Source organism: Triticum dicoccoides, chromosome 2A (assembly GCF_002162155.2).
Source record: "Triticum dicoccoides isolate Atlit2015 ecotype Zavitan chromosome 2A, WEW_v2.0, whole genome shotgun sequence".
Lineage (NCBI taxonomy): Eukaryota > Viridiplantae > Streptophyta > Magnoliopsida > Poales > Poaceae > Triticum > Triticum dicoccoides.
Genome location: NC_041382.1, coordinates 682,006,559 through 682,018,785, shown reverse-complemented (window position 1 = coordinate 682,018,785; position 12,227 = coordinate 682,006,559). Strand labels below are relative to the sequence as shown.

The 12,227-nt window shown below is 49.0% G+C and overlaps 1 protein-coding gene across 1 annotated transcript in view; it reads left to right on the top strand.

Moving 5' to 3' along the window:
- Positions 1–10,106: 10,106 nt before the first annotated feature.
- LOC119358107 (ent-kaur-16-ene synthase, chloroplastic-like) overlaps positions 10,107–12,227 on the top strand; it is an 8,774-nt gene continuing 6,653 nt past the window's right edge. Inside the window, exon 1 of the mRNA XM_037624806.1 lies at positions 10,107–10,268. Within this exon, the coding sequence (XP_037480703.1) occupies positions 10,107–10,268 (162 nt within the window). The remainder of the gene's footprint in view (positions 10,269–12,227) is intronic.

Sequence of the window (12,227 nt, the reverse complement as noted above, 5' to 3'; positions counted from 1 at the left end):
AAATATGACTCTATATGAATGCCTCCGGCGGTGTACCAAGATATGCAATGAATCAAGAGTGACATGTATAAAAGAATTATGAATAGTGGCTTTGCCACAAATATGATGTCAACTACATGATCATGCTAAGCAATATGACAATGATGGAGTGTGCCATAATAAACGGAACGGTGGAAAGTTGCATCACAATATATCTCAGAATGGCTATGGAAATGCCATAATAGGTGGTTATGGTGGCTGTTTTGAGGAAGGTATATGGTGGGTGTATGATACCAGCGAAAGGTGCGCGGTATTGGAGAGGCTAGCAAAGGTGGAAGGGTGAGAAAAGTGCGTATAATCCACAGACTCAACATTAGTCATAAAGAACTCATATACTTATTGCAAAAATCTACAAGTTATCAAAGCAAAGTATTACGCGCATGCTCCTAGGGGGATAGATTGGTAGGAAAAGACCATCGCTCGTCCCTGACCGCCACTCATAAGGAAGATAATCAAAAAATAAATCATGCTCCGACTTCATCACATAACGGTTCACCATACGTGCATGCTACGGGAATCACAAGCTTCAACACAAGTATTTCTCAAATGCACAACTACACAACTAGCACAACTTTAATATTACCATCTTCATATCTCAAAACAATTATCAAGTATCAAACTTATCATAGTATTCAACACACTCATAAGAAAGTTTTATTTTTAATCTTGTCTACCAAGCATATTAGGATTTTAAGCAAATTACCATGCTATTAAAGACTCTCAAAAATAATCTAAGTGAATCATGAGAGATCAATAGTTTCTATAAAACAAATCCACCATGGTGCTCTAAAAGATATAAGTGAAGTACTAGAGCAAAATTATATAATTCAAAAGATATAAGCGAAGCACATAGGGTATTCTAACAAATTCCAAATCATGTATGGCTCTCTCAAAAGGTGTGTACAGCAAGGATGATTGTGGTAAACTAACAAGCAAATACTCAAATCATACAAGACGCTCCAAGCAAAACACATATCATGTGGCGAATAAAAATATAACTCCAAGTAAAGTTACCGATAGAAGTAGACGAAAGAGAGGATGCCTTCCGGAGCATCCCCAAGCTTTGGCTTTTAGGTTTACTTAGATTATCTTGGGGGTGCCATGGGCATCCCCAAGCTTAGGCTCTTGCCACTCCTTGTTCCATAATCCATCAAATCTTTACCCAAAACTTGAAAACTTCACAACACAAAACTTAAAGTAGAAAATCTCGTGAGCGCCGTTAGCGAAAAAAATAAAAGACCACTTCAAGGTACTGTAATGAACTCATATTTATTTATATTGGTGTTATACCTACTGTATTCCAACTTCTCTATGGTTTATAAACTATTTTACTAGCCATAGATTCATCAAAATAAGCAAACAACACACGAAAAACAGAATCTGTCAAAAACAGAACAGTATGTAGTAATCTGTATCTACCGCAAGATCTGGAACCCCAAATATTCTAAAATAAATTTCTGGACGTGAGGAATTTATCTATTAATCATCTGCAAAAAGAATTAACTAAATATCACTTTCCAAATAAAAATGGCAGTAGTTCTCGTGAGCGCTAAAGTTTCTGTTTTTTACAGCAAGTTCAACAAGACTTTCCCCAAGTCTTCCCAACGGTTCTACTTGGCACAAACACTAATTAAACACAAAAAACACAGCCAAAACAGAGGCTAGATAAATTATTTATTACTAAACAGGAGCAAAAATCAAGGAATAAAAATAAAATTGGGTTGCCTCCCAACAAGCGCTATCGTTTAACGCCCCTAGCTAGGCATAACAAGCAAGAATAGATCTAGGTATTGCCATCTTTGGTATTGGGAAAGAAAAGACCAAACTTGCTATCTATAGAATTAATCCTTCTATTTTGATAAGCAGTATTAATGGTAGAAGAAAGATTAAGTATGTTACGGAAATTTGTATCTAGGCTAGCCTTTATCTCTTTAATAGATTCGTTTTGGTAAGACAGAAAAAGAGATGTAGATTCAACTTTCTCATTCATGGGGTGCCCAAATATAGTTTTCATTTTCTCATAAGTGTCTACGACATCCCCTTCAAGAAAACCTTCTTCAAATATAGAATCTAAGACATGCTTAAGAGAATAAGGAAGGGCAATATAAAAGCTTTTTAAGTAAACTTCAATTTGATATTGAGGAACATAACTGGCCCTGATCCTTAATAATCTATACCAAGCATCTTTCAAAGATTCATCAAGTAAATAACGAAAAATTCCAGAATCATCTTCATCAAAATTATTAAGACTCTCATTGATAACTCCGGTAGGTTTTTCCATAGTACCCTTATTTATAAGCTTAGCAAGAATAGAAGGGTTGTCCAAAGTACTAAAACTCTCGAGAGAACCCCCAGCCCTTTTTGATTCAGACATGGCGGAAGAAAGGCGAGCGAAAAGAGAGGAAGAATAGAGAGAGAGAGAGAGAGAGAGAGAGAGAGAGAGAGAGAGAGAGAGGGCAAATAAAACGGCAAGGGTGAAATGGGGGAGAGGAAAACGAGAGGCAAATGGCAAATAATGTAATGCGGGAGATAAGGGTATGTGATGGGTACTTGGTATGTTGACTTTTGCGTAGACCTCCCCGGCAACGGCGCCAGAAATCCTTCTTGCTACCTCTTGAGCACTACGTTGGTTTTCCCCGAAGAGGAAGGGATGATGCAGCAACGTAGCGTAAGTATTTCCCTCAGTTTTTGAGAACGAAGGTATCAATCCAGTAGGAGGCTACGCGCGAGTCCCTCGTACCTGCACAAAACAAATAAATCCTAGCAACCAACGCAAATAGGGGTTGTCAATCCCTATAAGGCCACTTACGAGAGTGAGATCTGATAGATATGATAAAGATAATATTTTTGGTATTTTTGTGATAAAGATGCAAAGTAAAATAAAGGCAAAGTAAATAACAAAGGAAATAACTAAGTAGTAGGAGATCACTATGATAAAGATAGACCCGGGGGCCATAGGTTTCACTAGTGGCTTCTCTCGAGAGCATAAGTATTCTACGGTGGGTGAACAAATTACTGTTGAGCAATTGACAGAATTGAGCATAGTTATGAGAATATCTAGGTATGATCATGTATATAGGCATCACGTCCGAGACAAGTAGACCGACTCCTGCCTGCATCTACTACTATTACTCCACTCATCGACCGCTATCCAGCATGCATCTAGAGTATTAAGTTAAAAACAGAGTAACGCCTTAAGCAAGATGACATGATGTAGAGGGATAGACTCATGCAATATGAAGAAAACCCCATCTTGTTATCCTCGATAGCAACAATACAATACGTGCCTTGCTGCCCCTACTGTCACTGGGAAAGGACACCGCAAGATTGAACCCAAAGCTAAGCACTTCTCCCATTGCAAGAAAGATCAATCTAGTAGGCCAAACCAAACTGATAATTCGAAGATACTTGCAAAGATAACCAATCATACATAAAAGAATTCAGAGAAGATTCAAATATTATTCATAGATAGACTTGATCATAAACCCACAATTCATCGGTCTCAACAAACACACCACAAAAAGAAGATTACATCGAATAGTTCTCCATAAGAGAGGGGGGGAACATTGTATTGAGATCCAAAAAGAGAGAAGAAGTCATCTAGCTACTAACTATGGACCCGTAGGTCTGAGGTAAACTACTCACACTTCATCGGAGAGGCTATGGTGTTGATGTAGAAGCCCTCCGTGATCGATGCCCCCTCCGGCGGAGCTCCGGAACAGGCCCCAAGATGGGATCTCGTGGATACAGAAAGTTGCGGTGGTGGAATTAGGGTTTTGGATTCGTATCTGATCGTTTGGGGGTACGTAGGTATATATAGGAGGAAGGAGTACGTCGGTGGAGCAACAGGGGGGCCACGAGGGTGGAGGGCACGCCTGGGGGGTAGGCACGCCCCCGTACCTCGTGGCCTCCTGTTTCTTTTCTTGACGTAGGGTCCAAGTCTCCCGGATCATAATCTTCCTGAAAATCACGTTCCCGAAGGTTTCATTCCATTTGGACTCCGTTTGATATTCCTTTTCTTTGAAACCCTAAAACAGGCAAAAAACAGCAATTCTGGGCTGGGCCTCCGGTTAATAGGTTAGTCCCAAAAATAATATAAAAGTGGATAGTAAAGCCAAATAATGTCCGAAACAGTAGATAATATAGCATGGAGCAATCAAAAATTATAGATACGTTGGAGACGTATCAGTTGCCAAGCCGTCAAGGATGCCAAGGGGCACGGTCCACCCAAATAAATCAGTGAAGGCTTGCACAATGTCTCCCGCGAGCGGACGAGCAAAGAGCAGGCTATAGCGCTCGATGGCCGCCTCGGAGATAGGCTCATCATCATCCAAGAGGCTGAGTCGTCGAAGAAGCACCCGCTTGGCCTTGGCCTCCGAATCAAGCCCATGGTCATTCTTGGTAATACGATCACTGCGTTGGGGCATGAAGTTGGGCGGCACCACGCCCCGCTTGCGGCGAACTGGAGGGATCTCGAGGACAGGGGCTGCACGTGAATAGACGGCCTGGAGAAAACCCACCACGTGATCTGGGACGGGGCAAGAAGGTTGCCCGTTTGACGTGCATGCAGGAATTTGCATGGGTGGATGCGGTGGGGCGACACTAGGCACGATGTGGTCCGCGGAGCAAAGAATCAATGCATTGGAGGCTGGCGCCGGATTGGCGATGTTGTGCCACAAGAATCCAAAACCAGGGTGGGCTCCACCTGTTCTGCAACAGGAGATAAGGGGGCATGTCAGGGACAGGATCCACCTCGGGCGCCGAATCGCTTTGGGCAGGAACAGCCTTGGGCGCCGGGCTGCTTTGGGCAGGGACAGACCCGCTGCCATCAGAGGGGTCAGACTGGGGATCAGCGCTAGCGGCCACCAAATCAGGGGGGGTTCTCGGTTGGCTGGGGTGACACCCCAACGGTCTGAAGGGTGGGGTCAGGAGTACGGACATGGGAGCCAGCGGGGATGGGATCCGAGGCGGCCTGGGGATCTGCGCCCGCAGGCGAGGGAATGCCGATTCTGATTGGGCAGGCGCGTTCCACCGGGCAGGCGACCACAGTCAGTGCTAGCGTTTGAACACCAGCCTGATGCGCAGCGGGCCCCGGGATAGGCTGGACGCTCCCCAGCCTTTGACGGACAGGCAGGCCACATGGAGCGACGACCGTGTGGGGCCCAAGCATACCCTGTCGGCCACGGAACGGAAGAGCGGCCCGTCATCGGCCCTGGTGCGCAGCCGACCCACGAGCAGATGGCCCACGGCGAGTGCAGTGATTCCCGGAGACGGGGGGAAGTCATGCCTGGGCGGCCATGGCTCGGGCATGTGGGGTGAAGGAGGCGAGGCTCCGCCACTGCTGCTGGAGCCGACAGGCAGGGGAGGAGGGGGCGGCGAGGAAGGAAGCCTGAAGTCCACGGAGCGGCGCGTGTGGATGGAGACGGGAAAGCGGAGCAACTCGATGGTGAAGCGGTCGACGAGGTCGGGGTTGGCTCCGGCGAACTCGAAGGGCTCCTCGAGGAGCAGCTCAAAGAAGCGCGAGATTGCGTCCGGGTTGGTAGTCCTGGCGGAAGACGGACATGTCGCTCTCGTCAAGGGTCTTAGGTGCCAGGCGATCGATGAGGCAGAAGGGAGAGAGCGGTTGAACGGCCAAGGAGATGTCCCAAGCATGATCCGGAATGTTGGTGATCTCAATGTCCACGGCAAAGCGGAGGGAGATGGGGTCCGCGCCAGCCAGGCGGCTCCAGGGAATGCAGGATGAGCCTGAACCGTGGAGCACGGAGGGGGCGGCCGCGACCAAGGCCCGAGTAGCCGCGTCCCGGAAGCGCGGGAGAAACTCGTCGTCACGACACCGGTGGACAGAGAAGTCGGCGGTCGATAGCGAGAAGTGAGAGCATAGCTCAGAGCTAGTGTCAGCGGCGGAGATGCCAGAGCGGTTCCCAGCAACAATGGCGATGAGGGCGAGGTCGAGGGCGCGCTCTACGTCCACGCACTACTAGGGAAAAGCCTAGCAGTAGCGCGAGTTTTGGGTGTATCAGTAGCGCGGGCGCCCGCGCTACTGATACGGCGCCACAGCTAACTTGTAGTAGTAGCGCGTGTTGACACGCGCTACTGCTATACATGGTTAGCTGTAGTGTGCATTGCAGTACAACACTACTGCTAATTATCTGTAGCGGGTCTTATACCCCGCGCTACTACTATTACTTTCAAAAGCAAAAAAATATCTCGATCCCGTGCGTGTTCTCAATGGCAGCAGTTGTTCGATCCAGCGATGGTTGGGGTCGCCGGAGGCATGAACGAGCAGCGGCAGACCAGATCCGGCGGTGGCTGTTGGAGGAGGGCCTGTTTCCATGGAAGAGCAAGGCAGCGGCGTGGGGCTCCTCTTCTCGACCATGCCAGATATGGTCGTCCATGGCAACTACCTGCACGGGCATGGACATGGGATTGTGAGTCAAACCAGAGGGAGGGAGAGAGAAAAAAATCAAGGGAGAGAGGAAGGAGATGGAGGGAGTAGCGGGGCTGGTCACTGGTGGTTAGGTCTCCGGCGTGGTGGCGCGAGGCGGCGGCCTCCTAGACGCCGGTGGAAGACCGACGAGCTCCTAGACGTCGGTGGCGCGAGGCGGCGCCCTCTTTCGGTGCCATGGAGGAGAAGGGGCGCATGGGCAAGAGGTCAATGTGAGAACATATGGAGAGAGAGAGGAGGGAGTGGCGGAAGAGAGGAGGGATTTGGGGGGGGAGGACGGGTGGGGAAAAGGTGGTGGGTGCGGATTAGCAGTAGCGCGGTACGTAAAAGGCGCTGCTGCTAAGAAAGTAGCAGCAGCGCGCTTTCGGTACAAGCGCTACTGCTAACCGGGACCAAAAGTGTGCCCGATTTGAAAATTAGCAGCAGCGACCTCAGAAAAACCGCGCTACTGCTACAGCTATAGCAGTAGCGCGGCTCGCAGCACCGCGCTGCTGCTAAATGGAGTTGGGTGGGCACTGTCGGTCGATATTTGTAGCAGCGCGGGTTACGCCGAGCACGCTACTACTAAGCACTTGTCAGTAGCGGGTTTTCCACACCTGCGCTACTGCTAATTAGCAGGAGCGCTCCTTTTTGAGCCGCGCTGCTGCTAAGATTCTGTGTATAGGGTTTTCCCTAGTAGTGACGATACGCGCAGAGCGCGGCATGAAGCAGACGGACACGGCCGGCCGCCGCAGCGCGGGGTGGACGGACATGGGCAGGGAAGCAGCGGCGTCACCGAGGCCCGAGGAAGCGGAGGGCGCCGGGCTGGATACCGCAGCCGCGGGGGAGGCGGTCAAGGACAAGCACGGCCGCGACCCGGAGGACACGGGTGGGCACGGGCCTGCGACACTTGATGCGGAGAAACCACCGGAGCATGGGGAGGACATGCGGGGGCGCTTCACCGCCGGCGCGCCGCTAGGAGAGGAAGGACACGGCATAGGGTTGGTGCAGAACCGCGCGATATGGCCGAAGAAACAACAACGCCGGTAGCGCACATCTCGTCTGCACTCCGATCTGGGGTGCTGGCCAAAACAGCGCGGGCACTCGCCGCGGCTGGCGGCCGGGGGAGGAGCACGAGGGGCGACCTCGCGGGCGCGATGGCGGGGACGAGGCTCGGGGCGCGGACGGCGCCGGCCAGAGGCTACCTCCCACCCGCTGTCAGCGTCGGCCATGGTCTCGTGTCTCAGAACGGCGGCCGAGGCGCATAGTGGGCGGCGAGGAACGTGGCACGGGCGGGGGGAAGAGAGCCTAGGGGAGGGAAGGCGAACCGACGGTGAGCAGAGCGCCTGCCGGTAGGAGTGTGGGGCGGGGTTGGAGCCAGCCGAGGAGGGGCTCGAATCGAGCCACCGACGCTCGCGAGATCTGCCCGGGGCAGGGGAGGAGGGGGAGGCCATTGGATGGGCGCCGGTGCCGGAGTGGCGGTCCGGCATGGAGCGGGTGGCCGACGGGGGCCGGAGTGGCCGCTGCCGGAGAGGGCGCGGAGAGGCTAGAGCGCAGAGGGAGAGGCTAGAGCGCAATCTGGATCTTCCCCTATCTCACAGGCTAGAGCGTGGATTCAGATACTACAAGTCACAGAGCTAACTAGCTAACTGGAGTCATTGTTGGTGGATATGGAAGAAAATCTTATATGACCCTGGTCGTACGTTCAAGAACGTGAGACCCTCTCCAACACCGGACACCTGAAGGAACGAATCTTAAAGCAATCTCGTTTCTGTTCCCAACACACAGCCACCTAGTTCACTAAATCCCGATCTCTTTTCATTCGCTTCCTCCCACGCTCGCCCGCAGCCGTCGTGATCGCCGCCGCCGCTGCAACTCTTCTTCTCGCTCTAACCCGTAAACACCAGAGCCCTGTCCCCACTGCTCTTCCCCGTCGTCCATGACCACACTTATCAGCTCGGCCATGGAGGCACATCAAATTCGTTTAAACCACATCTCGTATGAGAACAAATTCAGAAGAAAAATAGCTGCGTTCATTCGGGTTTTTACGGATCAAAGTCAGGACGAACAATATATACAGTAAAAATGTTGGTTGAATCATCTAGTGAACCCAGGCAACGAGACGGAGCAAGCTTAGCAATACAGTCGGTGAGAAGGGACATGGATTTTTAGAGCACTTGCACCTAGGCCCTGCTATCCTAGCCGACCAATATCGCTTTAAGATCCGTGCGACACAACTAACTTTCTATATAAAATTTTATCTTTTTTGTTTCTCCCACATAAAACATATCTTGAAGTTCAAACCTATGCAGCATGGCAAAGCTTTCTAACTAGAATTTAGGATAAATCTTTCAGAATTTTTTGTCCGACATAAATACTAAAAATATGATTTTTTAATTAAACAATACGTATTTTGTATATTTATATTTGACAAAAGAATCTAAAAGATTTATCCTAGATTCTACTTAGAAAGCTTTGCCACGCTGCATAGGTTTGAACTTCAAGATATGTTCTATGTGGAAGAAACAAAAAAGAAAAATGTATTTGCACGGATCTTAAAGCAGGAAATGGATGGCCAGATAGAGAGGGTCTGAGTGCATGTGCTCTAATATCTATTTTCGCGGTGAGAAGCTTGGCTGCAGCCAAGGGATGCGTACATTGTGCGCATAGTGCGCCGGCGGTGCCGCAAGTAGAGGCACCCAGGAGCATCGCCGTGGCCGCCGGGGACAAGCACACCGGCAGGCGGCGGCGAAGTGGAGAGATTGAACTGGGTAGGAAGTCGGGATTTGGAAACGGAGAGGTGGGGTAGTGGGGAACGGGACGGGCTGCTGCTTTAGGATTCGTATCGCCAGGTGCCACATCCAGGAGAGGGTCTCACAATCGACTTTGTACGATCCGGTCGTATAAGATTTTCTTCCGGTGGATATGACCATGAGGAAGAAAATTTCAGCACCTTCAAAGATGGTGGGGTGGGGAGAGACGGGTGGGCAGAGACGAATGAATCCTCCAAGTGTCTGAAGCTAACTTGGCTTAGGAACGTGAGGATATGTACAACAGATCCACGGTTCAGGCGGCCGTAGGTAGCGCCGGCCACACCGGAGTCGGGACAAATTTCAGCATCGCTGCTAGCTAATAATCTCCGGTGGTCATGTGCCATGTCATGGTAAAGGTGGGATCAAGAGAAGATGGAAGCATGTGGTACCATATGGAAGGAGATACGTGCTCTACGTACCAACCCTGCGGTTGTTTTTCTCTGCGCAGCTTGTCACAATGTCACCATCGCGGACGATATGCATGCATGGCCACCCACCTACTGACATTTACGTGGCGACATGCAGTCTAAACCAAAACACAGCACGAAATGCTTCTTGTCTGCATGCATTGACCAAGTAATATACAGTACACGCTGAAGCGCGTACGATCTCGATCATGCTGCCTATAGTAGCACGAAGAGATAGAAGCATCAATACACAAAAGATCTATGCTGGTCCGGGTGATAGTTTTTCCATGTCGAACACGACGGTAGCTAGGGCCTCTTCCGTGCTCCCGGCGCATGGCCGCCGGCTCAAGGCGGGGAGTCCCGCTCTCTTCCTCCCTGCCGCTTCTGCGGTCGTGTCGTCGAGGTCGTCTTCCTCGCACCACCATGACCGACGACGTAACCCTCCTCGCCGCCGCAGGCTCGCGCGCGCCGCCGAGCACGTCCCAGGGCTTGATGGTTTCAGCTCCAGCGAAGCGCGCCGCCTCCGACTCTTCTCCGGTTGTCATCGTCCTCCTCCCCGGGCTCGGGCAGCTTCTTCCTCTTTCGGTAAGGATTGAGCCCTGGCTGCTTGCTTGATTCTTTTTAGATGCATATATGGTGATGACTGATGTGTGAGTGCAAGTGTCCTTGTTGCACGAGAACTTACCATTGATCATAGGAAGAAGAGTTCCACGTGTGTGATTGGGGAAGGGGCCTTGTGTGGACAAAAGACCAATGGTTTTGCTAGGCCTTGGTCGAGAAACCTCAATTGGTTCAGAAAATGATATTCCCTTTGGTTCATATTAATTGACGCTGGTTTGATATGGATTAGAGGAAGTCTAGGTTTGTTTCACCAGAAGGTGGAACTTGCACTTTTCTGGAAAAAAATGCAACTAAACGGTGGTTGCGCATTTCTAAATTGATTTTTTCTTTTGCGGGGCACATTTCTGAATTTATTGAGACTTAAGAAAATCTCAGCCGGTTGACACCTAGACAAACCCGAAGGTTAAATGCATATATTTATTTACAAGAGAGGGAGGTGTAGATCATGAGTTGATTTTGGTAAATGATGAGGTCTACTTTGCAAATAAGCTCCATGTATTTATTTATTTTTTGAAACTAGCTCCATGTATTTCTATGCAACGACTCAAATGCTACAAGTATGACCAGAGTACTCCATGGAATGGAACACTTGTTACAATCTTTTTTTCCGGGTAAAAGGGAAGTTTTATTCCATAGTAATAGATTTACAGTCCGCTAAAACAAGATCACTAATAAAAGATGGAGGACGATGCACTCGGTACTATGTTCCGTCCGGGCATAATTAGCAAGATAGTGAGAAACCATATTCTGCAATCGAGCTATGTTCTCCGGAATAAACTCCCGCTCTTCCATCAAAGCTTTAATTTCCTTCATCAAATTACCATAGGCAGATCTGGCAAGTGAATCCTCACGTAACGCTGATAGAGCACCAACTAATTTCGGTTCCACGACAACCGGGAGGGTAGACCACTGAAGTGCAAGTGGCATACCCTTCAATATTTCTTGTAGCTCAGCTTTGACGGCGTCGTTGCAGAAGAATAGGTCATGGCAAGATGCGAAAGTGAGTAGTATAATTTTGTTTCACCACAAGGTGGAACTTGCACTTTTCTAGAAAAATGCAACTAATCTTAAGTTGCGCATTTCTGACTTGATTTTTCCTTTTGCGAGGTATATTTCTGAATTTATTGAGACTTAGGAAATCTCAGCCGGTTGACACCTAAACAAACCCGAAGGTTAAATGCATATATTTATTGACAAGAGAGTGAGGGGTAGATCACCAGTTGATTTTGGTAAATGACGAGTGACGGTGTCCTGGACTAGGGGGTACTCACCACATCGTCTCCTGACCAGGTGGATCGGGCCGAGGACCCCCATGACGGTTCTCTCATGGGCCACTTCAGACAGCCCATGCCGCATACAAGGGAAATTTCATAAGACTTGGTGCACAAGACGAGGACTCATCTAAATCCTAAGTCTCCGGTATATTATATAAACCGAGGCCAGGCTAGTCGATAGATAAACTAAGATTCATTAGAACAATCTCGTGGTACACCCATATCAATATAATCAAAATCAGGATGTAGGGTATTATCTCTTCAAGAGAATCTGAACCTAGGTAAAATCCTATATCCGTGTTACCATCGCTCCAAGACGGCTAGTTTAGGACCCCTACTACGAGATATGTCAGATATAAAACCAACAACGAGGTCTAATTTGCAAATAAGCTCCACGTATTTTATTTTATTTTTGAAACTAGCTCCATGTATTTCCAACGGTTCAAATACCACAAGTACCTGCAGAATGCTCGTGCTTTGTCATGGGCCTTTAATTTGTTTTTTTTTCGATCGCACCTATAAATACAATGCATATTGTCTCCCGCTCACCCACTCTGTCTACCTGCACCCTCCATCTCTCTCCCTACCCTTCTCTCATCCTATATCTCTATATATAGCCCCCTCTCTCTCACACACACACACTCACTCC